The sequence below is a fragment of the Acyrthosiphon pisum genome, chromosome X (assembly GCF_005508785.2).
Source record: "Acyrthosiphon pisum isolate AL4f chromosome X, pea_aphid_22Mar2018_4r6ur, whole genome shotgun sequence".
In the NCBI taxonomy this organism is placed as follows: domain Eukaryota; kingdom Metazoa; phylum Arthropoda; class Insecta; order Hemiptera; family Aphididae; genus Acyrthosiphon; species Acyrthosiphon pisum.
In genome coordinates, this window is record NC_042493.1 from 94,291,175 (window position 1) to 94,309,850 (window position 18,676).

Below are 18,676 nucleotides of genomic sequence, written 5' to 3' on the forward strand. Positions count from 1 at the left end.
CAGAAACGTCTAGCTCTGCGTCTTGCTCCATTGATGTGGTCAGTACTATAAATACCAGACAGACTATCGATGATTTAGGACACCTAAATGCAGGTCCTATTCAGCCAAAAATTAAGGTAACTAAAATTTTAAAATAAAATTAATTAATTTTTGTTATTAATAGGGTGGAGCCACCACCTATGGCCAACCTTAAGAATATTCTTTCTATTGAATAAAAAAAGACATTTTTCCAAATGTCTATAAAATGCTTCAAATAGTACTTACTTTACCTGTCAGCTCTTCAACTTGCGAGCGATCTATTTCGGCTATGCGGAGAATAAAGACGTGGGTGAGAACTTCTATGTATCAAGAATGTTTTTCAAATCTCTCTATTATATAGAGAAATATGTAACAAAAAATATGGATGCTGAATGTATTTTGAATGAATTTTCTAAATCCTCAAGGATGATGGTTTTAAAATAAAACATTTAAGTCAAATATTTTATAGTACTTATTTATTTTCTACTGTACCTAAACTATATTATTATTTGTCATGTAAGATTATATTATTAAATTTTAAATATAAAAATAATAATTAGACAGCCATTTTATTCAAAATATTTCGTTCAGTTGTTCAGTAAAATTATTTCAATGTTAAATTAAAATTTTGTTTAACGGCTTTGGTTTATTAGAAAAATCGTAGCCCCCCCAAATTGTTCGATGGATATCCGCCAATGATAATATATCACAATGTGATAACAGCCACACTTATTTTTACTCTCCGTCTTTAGTCTTTGCTTAATAATTATTACCCCACTATTCATCACCGTGCATTAAATTAATCTAACCGTAAAAGTTTCGTGCGTCTATGTAAGTCGTTGCAGCCCACCGCCTTTAATGAATCAAGAAATATCGAAGCTGATGTTCTCCTGGACTTAAAACAAACAACTGGTAAATATTATTTTTTTTTATTATCAAATTAAATTAACAGCTGATTGATATACCTCAACTGCGAAATTTCCGGAGACTTAAACGAAAGGTAATGAAGTTTATAGTTGCACGCATCTGATCATTCCTACTAATTGTTCTACCACTGCTGTACTTTTGGTTGCAGAACTAAAGATTTTCGGGAACTCATCAAGCCTTAGTTTTTTTTTTTTTTTTTTTGAAACGAAGTTTTCTCTCTACGATAATATATAATGGCTCCTAATCCGCCTACTCTGCCAATCAGTAAACCTATCACAAGAGCCAACTCTGCTGCACCTGCATCTGGTCTACCTGAATCCACCCAACTACCAGCTGCCAGAATTTCTGATGATATCAAGTGTTTTAATGAATTTATTCTACCTTTTTCATTGTCTTTACCGCCTAATCCTAAACTATTTAGGCTTGGGAGCGTAAATGCGGATTTTGATAAGCCACGGCCATTAAAAGTAGTATTCCCCATTCTTCCAGAAGCCGAATATATTGGAGATAATAAGGAGTAAAAGATTAAAGTCGGCCGGACATGCTTGGCGTAGTCAGAATCTCTTACTACGTATAATATTAGAAAAGTATCCTACAGGGAACAGGCCGCTGGGAAGACCTCGCATGAGATGGGAAGATCTAGTTAAAAAAATATAATCGCCTCACAGTGTCTTAAAATCGAAAATAGCTGGCCAAAAGTCCATATTTCTATATTTTTTTTCACTTAATAATTACGAATAAAATACTTGCTTACCCAACCAATACGATCGTATCAACAAAGTAATAGAAGAACATTTATTCACTTGAATAATTAATGGTGAATGTGTAAATATACAAAATTTCGTATATTTGTAATAAATTATTGAATTTGTAATATAAAACATTTTGTTAATGGAAATTACTATTTTGACTTGATTCTTCAAATTTAGAATTTTTATCTATTATTATAAAATAATTTGGTGATCAATTTAATAATAGTCGATATTAAGGGTCTTAATTACGTATCATTATGAAGGTACCTACTTATCTAATAGTATCAATAAGATAATGAGGCAATTAGTTATATTTATCTACAAGCCTCCCCTTCCATTTGTATGCCTAATTAAAACACACAATTTATACATTAATACAGCGGTAAATCTAGCTGCCTGAAGTTGGACATTTTAATTTAAAACGTTCAGTTGCAATTTATTATTTTGTGATTTAACGCGTAGTTTATCTACATGTGTAATTTTGCCGTTACCTTTAATTATTAGAAAAGATATTCATTATGTAATTTTTTCTAATAAGAATCTTTCTCATAATGAAAAGAAAAAAGTGGTCTTAAACTTTGTATGTGGACGATTCAAGTTTTATCATCAGAAGGCAAATTCTATTGACTTGCAAATTATCGAAGTTATGAAACAATATTTAGAAAGCCATTTTTTTAACAAGTAAAACATTTTAGTTGTATTATTATTTATTTTCAATTACTCATGGCTAGTTAGAAATTATATTTCTAAATATTCATACTGAATCTCATTGTATAGTGCATAAGTGTATACATAGGTACAATTAATATTAAAAGACGATAGGATTATTATGTTGGTGGGTTTTTTTATAGATACATTCATAAGTGATCAAAAGCAAATCGAACTAATGCTCGTTTTATTAGCAATAATACGGATTCGGCTTGACACCAAACTAGATTTTCCTGACATAGTGTACACATTTTTTCCTAGTACAAAAGGTATTTTTTTTAGTTAAATTTAAAATTTTATAAATAGTATAAAAAAAATAATAATTTAGGTTCTGTGGGTCAACCAATCACTGATTTTGAACAATGTAGTGATAAGGCTAAAAGAAAAAAACAGAAAGTCTTCGTCAGTCATTTAGTACGTCACAAATTATGTCCAGTGCATCAATGAAGCAAAGACTAGACGGAGATGAAGATAGTGAAAAACTGTTAAAAGAAATAGAAAGTACGACTTCCACTAGAGGCAAGAGGCGATGCTTGGAAGTCACATAAACAAAAACAGAACCAAAAGAAAATGACTACCGATGAAGCACTTGCGTTGATTATTTCGGCATATTTATTAGTTTATCAATATAAACTTCTTCGAAAACAAGCTGTACAACTTAATCATGATCTTTATCCATCGTACAATACAGTTTTAGCGTCAAAAAAGAATGTTTATCCTGAAGATATTTCAATTGCTGAAGAAAAATGTGAAGTCAAGCTACAGGCACTATTAAATTATACGGCTGAAAGATTATTTCAAAATGTTTCTATTGAATCGCAGACGGGAAATTATATTTTGTGTTTTAAATGGGGATTCGGTGGCAGCTCAGGTTTTTCACAATACAAACAAACTACATTAGGTCATTCTGATGATAGTAGCTTAATTATTTGTTACCTCTATGGTACCAATACAGTTAAAAAATGAAGTAAACAACACTATAATTTGGCAAAACCCTGCATATTCATCTACTAGGTATTGTAAACCAATTAGACTGCAGTACGCCAAAGAGACTATAGAATTGTCTCAAGCCAAAGAAGAGTATATAACTTCACAAATATGCCAACTTCGTTCATATGTAAATGATAAAGGCACTGTGAAATTTTCTATGGAATTTACTATGGTTGATGGCAAAGTTTGCAGTGCAGTTACAAAATCATCATCCATGATGATAATTTAAAATGTATACTGTTAATTATCAATATAGGTACCTACTTAACTTGTACAATTATATTTATAGTAAATATTATGTATATATTTAAGAAAACAATGATTAATATTATTTTTATCGAAAACATAAAAAAATTATAATTTAAAAAAAATTAAACATAATGGGTAAAAATGTAATAAATGGTGGAAAAGTACAAAACCATAAAACATAATATGAAATTACTCAATTGAATGAATTGTTAAAAAAAATAAAAATAAAAATTGCATATATATTTTAATTTTGGCCAGCTATTTTCAATTTTAAAACACTGTGCGCCTTAAGCGGAGAGTCAGATTGGAAGGAACGTGCATCCGACAGATATGGTTAGAGAGAAGGGTGTTTGACGGGATGGTCCTACCAGCCGATTGCCCGAAGAAGAAAAGAAGATGGGGAAACCTGGGTAAGACGAGGAATAGAGGTAAGATGTCATATCGTTGTATCTCGGAAACTATTGAGTTTTTGGAAAAAAATGTTTTATCAAAAAAATGTAGTATATTGGTCACACTATAACAATATTATTTGTGAACGGGTACACGGGTGCTTTGAATTTAACGTAAATATGCGATGTAATATTTTGCGAACATCAAATAATGAATAAATAATTAAATAATTGTTTATTCTCAATTACTCTCGTAGGTATAACTCGTAGGCTAGTTTTGTTAGGTTTCAATTGATGCTACTTTGGTAGAGTTTATTCTTACTTTAAGAATAATATACACGTTAAATTAAAATATTACTGTTTGGGGTAAGACGGGAAAAATACAACGGGGCAAGATGAACCAGATCCAATGTTATTATTATTTTTGTTTAAAGTGTTAAATTTGGCTTGATGTTTTCCTGTTGTATGGATATGCCTAGTACCTATACTAAAGTAAATATTTTACAAGCAAATATAACTATATAGTTATTATCATTTAGGTATAAGATATGAAATTTAATACTATAACTATCATTTTTCCTCACATTTTCCTGATAAATGTTACCTAATGTACATCAATTGTATGTGTTTTGTATTTATACAATATTATATAAAAATAAAAATTAAGCTTAAATAACATTTAATATTTAATAATAATGATATGAAATTAATTGTGTCATTACTATTTATTATTCATACTAATAGCTTACTAAAATTAAATGTATGTGCTAAAATAATTAGTTTTGCTGATGATACAGCTATATTGGTCAGTAACAAAACGGTCATTGACTTATATGACTCTATTAATAATAGGTACACTAAAGATTGTTAAAAATTGGTTTGATAAAAATTATTTAGAATTAAATTCTAGTAAATGAAATTACATTTTCTTTCAAATTTATGATAAATTTAAAAACCTAGATCCATGATTTATGCATACTATAAATTGTATTGAAGTTAATTGTGTTTGTGATAAAATGTTTAATGTAAATTCGACCAAATACTTAGGAATCATTTTTGATCAACGTCTCAGATGGGATCTACACATTGAATACGTAACTAATACAATAAGAAAGTTCTTTTATCGATTTAAAAAGCTAAGAGAAATTCTTAATATTAATTGTTTACGATTAGTATATACATCTTGAGTACAATCTATATTATGTTATGGCTTAGTAGTGGGGGTAATTCTACTGTTTTGTATATGCATAAACTTAATGTTACAATAAATTCATTATTGAGATCTCTATTAAAAAACTCATATTGTTATCATGTTGCGGATTTATATACGGAATTAAATGTCAAAAATATATCTATTTCATATAGTATATATTTAGTGTTCTTTCATATTGTTTTGATAAAAATATTGATGCTTATAAGCCTAAACATCACTATCATACAAGATTAAAGCTTGGAGTAAACCTTAATACACCGGTTAGTAAAAAATTGTTTGGTCAAAAAAATTGTTTATTTAAGTACATATGTTAGTCTCTTAAGAAGATTAAATCTTGATGTATCCATTTTTTTTTAGTAAAAAAACATTTTTAAGCTATATTAATAATATAGATTTAAATATTTTATGAATTAGTTTCATTTTATTATAGGTTATACTGAACTTGACTTCTAGTAATTATCTATTATTTATTTTTGAATTGTATGTATTTTTAGTACCTATTGTTTTAAACCATGTTTAATTTTTATTGTATAACTGTTTTTGTCAACTCGCTGCTCCCTTTCACAAGCTTGCTTTTGGGACAGCCTCATCAAAATATCTATTATTGTATATTGCATAATTATTTGTACCTAAGTATACTTAGTAATTGATGATGATTTAAATAAATAAAATAAATAAATTGTATTTGTTATGACAGATAATGTTCTCAACTATATTGTATATCAATTTGGAGTCTTAACTATCACTACAACCTGAGTGGTTCTATCCCGCGTGAAACGGTTTTTACGACGAATTTATACACGCTACGTCCTCTTAAGTTATAAATAAATAAAATATTATAATTTTTTTAAAAATTAAGTCTTTTGTCATTTGTATCATATTTATTACGTGTGACGTGTCTATATACAAAATAAATATACCATAAATATATATACCATAGCGCACGTTTCTAATAGTATATGTGGTTATATAAATAATGAAGCAATTAATATAAAACATTAATGCTTATTGACTTCTTGAGGTTGGTATACAAAATAGTAATTAATTAATCTCTATATATAAAGGAAAGTGTACTTTACAAATAATCAACGCAGAACCGAACCTATTTTAGTTATCGACTTGAAATTTCGAGGATAGATTTTTATAATAATTTCATCGGGCACTAAGAAAGGATTTGTCGAAATATGCATTTTAAAGAGGTGCTCAAACAGGGATCTTGAAGTTCACGATGGAAATTGGCAATTTTTTAAATAGTTGCCATTGGTCTACAGTAGAAATTAGTATTTATTTATTATTGGTTTCCATTGGTTATTTGGGCTGATCAGGTACACCAAATCAAATTATTAAACATTGCAGCAAGTTACACCCAAAAATAGTTGAACAGTCATAATTTTTTAAGTTGCAATTTTTTACGGACAACGGAGTGCACGGGTTCAGCTTGGTATGAATGTTTGTGTGTAGATTAAACCTCTGGAAAGAAGGCTGACTAATTTAGGAATGGTTAAATTTGGTTTTTTTTTATTCATCTGATATTATTAGTTATGTTAGGTTAGGATTTTGTATTAATTGATTATATTAATCCACCATAGGTGGAAATGTGGAATACGACAAACTTGGTATAACTTTGATACTTTAGAGTTAAATCATACACCTACGTATAAACAGCACGAGGTCCGCGATCTACCGTAGGTAGATTGTCTACCTGATAATATACTGCTGCGAATCAGAATTTTTATTCCGGGAAACGGAAAAGTCAAGATACATTTCGAACACCATACACCGAACATTAAATAACGAATTGTACAAAGTTCGAGTCATAGAGTTGGTACATTTAACGGGCAACGAAGTGCACGGGATCAGCTAGTCTAGTATATTTTAAATGTTTAATATCACTATCAACTTCTAATTTGTATAACATTTTTTTACATAAATATGTATTTGGGTTGGGTATAGATATTATACCTATATAGAAATATGAATAGAAATGTAAAATATAATATAAGAAAGATACAGGTTATCACTTATTAGTTATTACTAGGTAATATAATTTCTCAACAAATCCAATAAAAGAAAATGATAAATAATTTTTTTTTACTATAACCTCTGGCAACGGTGCCCCCTAAAGGGTTAGGTTTGAGGACTCAGAATTTGGCGCACCGGTGCAATTGCCCCTGTCGCCCCCTAAATGCACCACTATTGAACCTATGGAATACAACTGTGTGGTTGTACCAGTAAGTCCATTATTGAGATTATCCAACATTGCCGTAACATTGATCTCCGTACTATTCTCGTAGCATACCGGTACGATAGAAATTACATTATCCACCGAGATTTGATGATGACCTCCGTCCAGGACGAGATTACCAAATTTGCAAGAAAACACGAAATAAGGCTAGATTAACACACCAATCCAGCAGAAATTCAATTACTTGATAACTCTCAAGACATAAGACGTCTTGTCATAAAATATTAGACCTCTCCACTGGTGTCTGGGAGTGATGACTCAAACCGGTTTTTGTATATTTATTTATTAATATTTATGTACACTTTTAAAATGTATTGTAAAGATCATTGATCTTTATAATAAAAACTTCCGATGGTTTAGTACATCCTATAACACTGTAATTATATAATAATTATTTAAAAAAAAAATTAGATTATAGATACCCATAATCGAGGGGTAGAAATCCAAAACGTACTATGTCGAAATTTACAAAATTGATTGACAATACATTGTGTGCAATAATGTATCATTAACTTAAACAATAATATACAAATATTAACATATCTACCAAGGTTGATTGATATAAATATTGATTGGTACCTACCTAGAGTTTTTTCGGTTTAAAACGATGTTTTAAACAAAGTAATTTGTTTGAGTTTTAAAAAGTTAAAAACAATGTTTTAAACAGTTTAAAACAGTAAATTTAAAATAACTTAATTTAAATTTAATATGTAATTTACTTATAAACCATTATACCGTATACTTGTTTATGTTTCACTGTTTATATATTACATATTTTAAATCTTAAATGTATTTGAAATGTATTTTTACTATTTTCTGAATGGATATTCAATGTGGACATTATATTACGTATACCTATATTAACTATTAAGTAAAAACATTTAAAATTTGATATCTAATTTATTCAATAAAATTAAAAAATTAAATAAAATTAAGGATGGTAATAGATAAAATTATTTAATACTTTTTTCTTACATTTATTCTGAAGGATATATATTATTATTAATTATTATTAAGAAACAAAAAAACACTATATTCACTTGGATTTTGAACTCATTTGAATTTGTAAATATATCAACTAATTGAAATTAACCAGGACACATTATAAAATTTTAAATTTAAATTTTAAATAATCTTCATTGAAAATTTCATAAGGTTTAAAAACTTTCATAAAAAAACAATTCATATCAGTTTTAAAAGTTTAATTGATTGACAAAAGATTCATTCATTCCGATTTGCAATCCCTTTAATTGTACATCAATAATGACTTTTAAACATCTGTTTGATCATCATTAACTTTCTGTACCGAACTGTTTGCCAATAAGAGTTCATTTGTACAATTTAACTGAGTATTCATAGATTCAATGTTCTTATGCCAAGATTGTATTCGGTCTGGTTTTTGGGCTGTGTACAAAAGAATCATTACTTATATAAATTACAGTAGAAACATGAAATCAACAAAAATGAGACTTACAATTAAATATTATTAAACCATCTGTCTCATCAATTGAACCTTCTATGCGCCCTTCGGATATTATTCTTTCTGCTATTAATTTTGCTTCATATAGATCAAATCCTAATAGTTTTGCAAATAATTCAAGTTGTATACTTTTATGAAGTAATCTGATCGATTGAATGTTATGTTCCGCTATAGCTTCAACCAATAGAGTGGTGCCTACAAGACGTTTAGATAATATAATGCATTTAATGTTTAATATTGAAAAAAAATACCATAATTTGTTTTGGCTTTCTGATGTGGCATCAACATTGTCTCGATTTCATTCATTTCGTTATGTTTAATAATACGAACCATATATAGTTTTTCTAGCGTTGTTAGCCTTATCAAGAGTTTACATCTTTCATCATTGTACAATAATTTTAGCAGCTGAGTTCGATTGTTACCTACCATAAAATACATAGGTTAAAAAAATTGGAGTAAATTAACCTGTATAGAGGTGTTATAACTTATAAGACAGTCTTATAATACAGAATATTATAAAACCATTATTAAAATACAGTTAGAACTTCCATATAACGGTCACCGAAGCGACTGTAAATAATGACCGCTATTTAGAGGTGCCCATCCCACAGAGGTAGAATAACACTAGGATACACTCAACGGGACCAAAAAAATTGACCGTTACATAGAGGTGACCGCTCTATAGAGGTGACCGTTAATGGAAGTTTTACTGTATTAATGTTATATAGACCAAATCTTGTGCTCAAGTGCAGTTGTTGACATATTAATGTAAATTAAAATTCTAAACAATTTCATCTTGTAAACTTTTATTCTATCTATCTAACCTTATATCTACCTATATAGATATAACATTTATTTAATATGATACATTTGAGTATATTTTTAATTCCTAACTTGATTGTTAGTAACTTGATACAAATCTTTTTTTAATCAATAATCATTATTCCAATAATTTTGATTTCACATTTGAGGTCTATTTCAATGTTATTAAATTGGATATTATTTAAACAAATACAGTGCTGATGTAGAACATTAAATTAGTACCTACAATTAACTTTTTTAAATCACTATTCTAAAGAACTGTTGAAAAGAAGATCTACTTAGTATTTAAATATTAATGTTTGTGTTACTTATCCGTCACTCTTATACGGTTGAGATCGTATGGATACAGTTCGCTAATAGTCATGTAAATAGAAGTATTAAAAAACAAAAGGCAAACAAGATTATTTTAGCAATGTTTTCTTCCAAGTAACAGATAAAAATAAAATTAGGCACCTATCAAAAGTATCTAAAAGCACCTACCTAAAGTTTATAAAGGGTTAAGTAATCTACCAACACTCAACATAATAAAATATTAGTTATAGTGCAACATATTATACAGTTGAGAATCTCTGACAATAATATAATGTCATAAACAAAGATCAGATGTTTATAATTTAGCATATTTTTTTCGCGCAGCCAGAATTTTATCTCAACTGTGGTATACTTTTGATTCAAAAATTCTAAAATACAAATATGCAAACTTACATTGCATGTTCTTAAATATTTGTCATTTTTGATCATAAACAATTTATATTTTGATTATTTCTTAATACTTAAGTAGCACATAATATATTATAAATTTAAAGTATAAAATTAAAATTATCCATATTATAATCAATTATCATCCTTGATTGTGTTTTTTCAGAAAGTCCCATATAAAATATTAGGAGATTATATATTTATAAGGACATACTGTTGAATTATCAATTCAAATTTTAAAATATCATTAAAATAATTTCTATACAGTGTATTCCTCATACTTAGAGTACTTAACCTAGGTATGTTCAATTTAACTTCAATATATTGGTAACTAGGTACTTAATATGTATTAAATAAAATATTAAGTTTTAATACCTGTGTATTTTGTAATAAAGTTATTTTAAATACACATTCAAAAGAGTACATAATTTTTTTAAAAATTTATAACAACCTTTTTTGCATATAATTTATTTAAACAAACCTACCTATATTTAATATTGTTTACGGTAAATAATTGCATATTTTGACATTTTTAAATGCATATTTTTATGCAATTTAAGTCACTTACATCCGAGCTTTGGTCTTAACATATTATATACAATACATCAAAATCCAACATAAATAAACTATGAACTGCATGGATTCACTTCCTGAGTGCTATTACAAATCTTAATGATAGAAATAGTAACAATACTATTGAAAATAATGACATGAATACAGGAAACTTTTTTTTTTTTCGTAAGCTGCTAATGTAAACCCGAAGTCCTAGTTCGAATGCCTATTTGGTAGAATGGACACTCTAAAAGGATGGATCGGTTTGCTAAAGATAAAGAATACACTTTGATGAAATATGTAAATGAGTTATAAAATGAAACAATTGCATCAATAAACTCATAGTTAATTTAAAATAAGCTAATAATATCTAATAAAACAGATTAAGAGGATGGTATACCCGCATGTGTTATCTACTTGTCTCCATATTACAAATGCACAACATAGCAAAAACTATTTTGCGCTGGACAATTATTCTTCCTCTGTATTTATAGTATAATTACCAAAAATTCCACCACATATAGGTAAGAACTTTATCTGTGCCGTTGGGTTTTTATTATATGGATAACATAAATACAATTAAATTTATCAGTATGAGAACATAGGGTTTTTTTTCGTTGATTTATTAAAATTTATTGGTTATTGCGATTAAAAAAAAAAAAAACAAAAAGGTTACGACACAGATAAAGTTCATCCGCATGTGTTGTGATATTTAGGTAATTATACTATAAATACAGAGGGACATAGTTGTACAGCGCAAAACTGTTTTTGATATATTGTGAATTTGTAAGACGGAGACAACGCATGCGGGTATAGTGTCCTCTTAAGACTAATTAAAAATACAACAAAAATGTATCAAACCGGGAACATGCACAGACATGGCAACAGACCACACAATTTTCACCCACCCATTGAAAAAAAAAATATAATAAATGATAAGACATGACGTCCAACTCGTGGTATCCATAAACTAAACATGTAATATGTTTACAGAATGCAAAATAGATCAAGATCAAAGACAAAATGTATTAAGTAATCTAAATGAGACCGAACAAATCAAATAATTACCTATACTTTTATCAACAAAAAAAAGACGAATTTGAATAATTGTATTTGATAATAAATAAAATGTTTGCACCGACCTATGGTAAACTAGCTAGGCAGTCCCCCAAAAATATATGGTTAACCAATAACACAATTAGTTATTACCTAGGTATTTACTAATAAATACATTTTGAATTATCTCTTGTTATTTTTAATAACAAATTATGTTATAACACTTGTACCTACCAGATTCTATCAACATTATCTTTTATATCTTACCAGAAAATGATAATATCGTGCAGACAAGTGCATTCTTCAATGCAACCAAACGTTCACTTTCTCCGAATGATGGGCAGTTTGACAATTCATGATATTCTAATGCTGCCTCAACAAATTTCAAACGGAAATTCAACATTCGTGCATAACAAACTTTATAATTTATATGAAGATCAGTATTTGTTGTTTCAAGCTGAAAAATAATATTTAAAATATTTTTTAATTAGAATTATATCTCTCCATTTGTATTCCACTAATGCAGTGGTTCTTAAGGTACCTAGGTAGTTAACCTTTTTAGTTTTTATAATTATGCGGATCATTTATAATTTTATAAGATTTTTGAGGATCACAGACGTAAAATAAAACATTATTTAGGTACTTATATAATATTATAGATGCCTATATTTTAAATTGCATAGTAGGTACTTATATTTTAAATTAGTTTTATAGCAGTTTATTTATTATAACTCAATAAAAACTAAAATAATTGTATAGAACAAGCAACGACATTTCAAAACATTCTTCTTTATAAAAGTTTTTATTTTTACACGGATTTTCAAATTTGGGCCGAATACTTTCTCTAAGTTTACGGAACATAATATTTACGTGTTTCGCGGAACACCGGTTAAGAACTACTACGACTACAACATTTTCTGGTCTACAGATACCTATTAGGTATAACATATTTTTAGTATAGTATATTAGTATGTACTCAGTCTATAGATTTAACAGAAATAATATAAAATATTGGTATCATAAAATAATAATTGAAATAAGACGTTAACATGATCTTAATTTATAGTATTAACTACCTACATAATATCTTTAAATCTTAGTTCAATCACTTAAATAACATGAATCGAACAAAATATCATTTTTGTTTAAAAACAACTGTGCGACAACAGTAAACTAAAGTTATTAAATATATTTTAATAAGTTTAGTTTACAGTTGTACCATTCTGTTGTTATTGTTATAGCAATATAGAGCCGAAATGGCCGTTAAACTTTAATTATATTTTTATTGAGTATAAACCATACTTGCAAAACTGCAGCTTTTTTGACGTAAGGATGTGCTAGCAATGGATCGTCATCTTCCATGTATAGACGTGCAATTTTCATGTATAATTCCAATTCAAAATCAACAGAATATCTTTAAAAATATTTTAAGTATGTAATATAACAATATAATAATTTTAAGTAGGTAGGTACCTAAAACCTACTATGATAAATCAATAAGAAAAATATTTATATAGTCACCTGTAATACGATTCTGCTGGGATGCTGGCTAGCAAATTGGCTGCTTCTTTCCACTTTTCCTCTTTCTCGTAAATGGACGATAAATGATTACAGACAATGGACAAATGATACTCAAAATCAATCACCCTCGGTTGCATCTAAAATAAAACCAAATAATAAGTAATTTTGTTCGCAACGTAGGTACATGTATCTGTAGTATAGCAGTGTCATAATTACTTCTTCCCGCATGAAGTGAGCCAACAGTTTAGACTGTGAATCCGACATCCAGGGTAAGATCCGTAAACAGAAATCGGAAAGCATCTGTCGGGATACGAACAAGTTGACGTTATCCTGAGTAACTGAAATCGAACGCATAAAATAGTTGGTGAGGTAAAAAGTGAATAGATAGGTACCTAAAATAGTTAAATCGGCTCAGACATTGTGTTAACGAGATATAGACTGAAATATTATGTAAATTACTTACAGAATCCGACGACTTCTTTCAACGTTTCTACCAAATTGGGCGACCATGTTGTAATTATGGTGTTCAACAGATTCCTACACCTACAACAGTCCATCGACAGTGTTATTATTATTTAGGTATCATTATTGACATTCAGTAGCATACTAGCATAGCCATAATTATAAGATGAGGGGGGGAGAGGGTGGGGATTTAATATAAAACATATTAAGATTTTGAAAAAAAAAACTAAAAAATAAGTAGGTATATAAACATGATAAAAATAATTTATACACTGGTTTATTAATTCGAATATATAGGTATATTGATTAATACGATGGACAGTGGACACAATTGCTTGTTTTGGCCATTTTTTAACTATTGTGAAATAATACAACTTCAATTTTAAAAGTACTGGGTTAATAAATAAGTAGGTAATAAAGAATAAATTGATATGTGAAATCGCGAACACTATGATAAACGAACACGTAGATACTGATTTTAATTTTTTCGTATGATCTAGAATCTAAATGTCAACTATTATAGTTTTACCACAGTTTGGTCACAAAGAGACTCATAAAATCTTACGTACCATATGCGTAAATTGGAGGGATGTAGGGGCCTAGCCTACATAAACAACTTTAACAGCCCTCCCAAACATTTTTCAAATTTTTCTAAGCTTATTCAATTTTATAATAGTTGGGTTTTAGGCTTCGGCCTCTCCAAATCTCAGTATTTGTGCCTATTGTATCTACCCACACATAATATTTTTTTTAAATATTTTTGAATGTTATCAAAAAATATATGATTTTTGCCGAAAATTTTACGAACATTTAAGTAAAAAAGGTGGTTAAGTGGATGTCGCTCTGCTGTACAGTAGGTTACAATTGGGTCACTGTATAATATATAGTATTACATTTGAATTCAATGATATGTTTTCATTATATACAAAAACGATTCTGAGCGAAGACGGTTTGTCAGTGTCGATATTTTATATTATATTGTTATTACCTAATAATAACTTATTAATACAGTAGCCAGTAAGTTGAATTAATATTATACAACTACAACAAAAATCTAAAATCGTTATTCTTGGTTATTTAATATGTAATTTCGTCCAAATTTGAACATAAAATAATCATAATAAAAACTGTGTTTTTATATATTTGAAATTTTTTGGTTACAGAATAACCTAATTACGTGGAACCTTAATTTATATCTTCAATCTTTAGCTATAAAAGTTGAACACTTTTATACATTTTTAACTACAAAATCATTTTTAATTTTTAAATTTGATAAATTCGATCCATCTGAACCATATACATAATACATTTAGTAGGGGAAACAATGTCAATTTGGTAGGGGGGTAAACACCCAAAACCCTCCCAGGCTACGTCACTGTCGACATTGATCGAGGTATATCTGAAAAAGTCATGATGATTTCAACGTGCAATCATCAAATACTTCCACCTACGTATAAAAAAAATATTATCTTACTTTTCAATTTGTTGATTGTTGGACAAACAGGAATCAAATATAAGACGCAAATCATCACGGACGTCGTCGACGGAGATGGTCATAATTTATCCGAACACGTACAAGGTGCAATAATGGACGAGAATACGAGATTTGGATGAATTGACGACGATGACGTCAATTTTATGAAAGCTTCCGTGACAATTTGTTGAGAGGTGATGAATTTTATTTTTTTGAGCGGCGCTGGTACATTTGTGACGGAAAACCCGACTGCAGCAGTGACGCCCAGAATAGAAACACGCGTACTGTGAACAAGTGGTGTTTGGTTAATAGGCAAAGTCGATTTGAACTTAAATTAATTTGACGAACAGATCAAATTTAAAATTAAAAAACCGATAGAACGATCGTTTGACGGGATCGGCGACTATCGGTAAGTATGGTAACTGTGTGACTATGAGATTGAGAGTGTGTGATCGGCAAAGGGAAATCGGGATTTCGATATCCAACCTCCTCCTCCTCCTCCTCATCCTCATCCTCCTATAGATGAACGGTTGAACTGTACTGTCGATGATAAAAATATAATAATGTTTAATATCTAATAATTAATCACGTAATGTAATTTTATCATGGTTTTAACCGATACGGCAGTGTCCACGAAGCTGTATATTATAATATAATGTAATATTACAAACGTTATACGGTCGTTATATTATATTGTTATACTTATCTATGGCGGCGACCGACCGATCAAAGGCCAAGGTCCGACCCGAGCGCACTGTGTGCTTATCTGGATTCTGGGTACATACCGACCACCGACGACGTCCACAGCTGGTACGATCCTGCTGCGGAGACCAGCTCCAGATCTGTTTTTCTATAGACATAATAATATTTAGTAATATGTAGGTACTAACTATAGGGCTGTGAATTTGTAGAAAAATACAATATTATTTCTAGCTCACCTACAACTGTAAAACGTAGCTTCGGAAGATTATATTAGGTCCAAGTGAATTCAATGTTGACACTTTTATTTATTTTGCTGTTTTTGCATTTGATGAATTAGATGACAATTATACTATTTTATTTGGATGCGAATCCCTATACGCCAGATTTGTATGTCAAATATAATATAACGGTCCAATCAACAAAAATGTAACAGTAACAAGTTTTTTTTATCTATTAGTGAAAAATTATTTATCGACAATAGTTGAAAAAAAAACTTTAAACAATCAATTAGGTATATTTCATGGCAATAAACAGTTTTAAAAGTGTCAAAATGTTTTCAAAATTATATCAAGTACAGAAAACAATCAAAATAACACTTGGGGAAAATTTGAAGTATCTGTGGTCATTCGTGTTTGAGTTACGCCAAAAAAGCAAAATCGATTTTGTCAAAAATTGGTATTGTATATAAATTCCCATTTTTTCTGAATTTTTTTTTATTTTCCCGGCGCTTTTGAAAACTAGTGGGAATTTTAAATTTCTACCACCTGAATACACCAACTAGATTTGCTTTCTCATCAGTAATTATGTTACTTATTTTCCTAAGTAGAATATCAGAGCATTTTTACTAGGTGCTTACCTCAAATGTGCAAATGTTGATAATAGACAAAAAAACAACACACATCATTGTAAAATCAATACCTAGCTTCTTTCGTTCGCTCAGAATCTAAAATAGCGAGAATCAAAGTCCACGCATGCTGTAAGTATTATTTTGATTATAATGTACTAGTTGAATAAATATAGATAACATTATAATTGCTAGGATTTTTCTAAAAATGATTTATTTCAAAACTTGTATTTAGTATTGTTTTGTTTTTAATTATGTTAAACGAATTAGTCATTATACCTATAATAAATCATCACCCAACCACCCACTCAGGTAAAAATTTGTATGTGTTCCTGAAGCAACACATGGACTATAGAATCGCCGTGATTGCAACAATGTAATAAAAGACCTGTCAGCTTAGTCAGAGTGCTACCCTCAAATGATAGGTAGTAGGAAGCTTAAAAGGTCCTTAAAAACGCTGAATCGTTAGTTTTTGATTAAACACACATTCTCAAAATATTTTGACGATTTTAGAGTAACACCTATATAATATTTTTATAGTCATTTAAAATTTTTTTGTAATAATGTCAACAAATTGTTCTTTCAAAAAAACATGGTTTGAAAGATTTAATCAAGGTTCTCCATAAGTTGTTATTACTGTAAAGTTGAGTATATACTGTATAATTCCACAAACATTTCTTTCGGCGTCTAAAGTTTATATTTTGACGAAATTGCGATTCTCGCTTTAAATAACAATTTACCGTCAAGCATTTTTCTTATTTTATTGTAGTTCAAAAACGGTCAACAATAGTTACTTAAAATATTTACTAAATGTTTATATTATCTACCATTTCCTATATATGGTATTTTTTTTTTTAAACTATTTAAATATTTATATATAGATATTTTAAATTTTAATACAATACGTGTCTTAATAATATAGGTATTGTAGTTTGGTCGATACGAATAATATTATATAGACACGCATGTTATTAGTTTGGAAAAACAAATATAAAAACATCTGGGTACAAAGTGTAAAGATAATTTCTTTTAAAATAGTATATAAACAATATAGATGTGTGTGTGTGTGTGTGTGTGTGTGTGTTTTGTGGACGCATACTGTGATACAAATTACGTTTTCGAATGCGACTTTATCGAAAAGACAAACTGCTTAGTGTTCGATATCGTATTATCGTTACTCGACCTATACAATTATATACCACCCTAATAACACTATAATATAATGGCATTATAATACTCAGGGTTGAAATGAGTTTTAAACATGTGTTTTTAATCGTCGTTTAAAATACATAAAATTGGATACATATATACATTTTGTCAATAGAACCCGGTTAGACACATCGTTCGAGTTTTTCAGTTGAATTTATTAAATAAAAAAGAATTTCGGACTTTCGTCCACACCAAAACTAATTTCCATATTTTTTATATTTATTTTATAAATTGTTTAACATATTAAAAAAACCGTTTATGACGAAAAAATATTGTTTTAAACAAATAAACCGTTTTTTTGTATTATAAAAAAAAACTCTTCTTTTCCAACCCTGAATTTATAACGCTACACGATCAGTCTTGT

At 28.8% G+C, this 18,676-nt stretch overlaps 1 protein-coding gene across 1 annotated transcript; it reads right to left on the reverse strand.

Annotated features, from left to right (window-relative positions):
• Positions 1-8,761: 8,761 nt before the first annotated feature.
• Positions 8,762-15,640, reverse strand: LOC100166152 (COP9 signalosome complex subunit 4-like). Its single transcript, XM_029485305.1, has 9 exons — positions 15,558-15,640; positions 14,085-14,164; positions 13,838-13,959; positions 13,622-13,758; positions 13,403-13,514; positions 12,368-12,557; positions 9,223-9,393; positions 8,966-9,166; positions 8,762-8,895 (listed from the first exon to the last, which is right to left on the reverse strand). Exons 1-9 carry the CDS (start codon positions 15,638-15,640, stop codon positions 8,762-8,764), a joined length of 1,230 nt encoding a protein of 409 aa, XP_029341165.1.
• Positions 15,641-18,676: the final 3,036 nt, after the last annotated feature.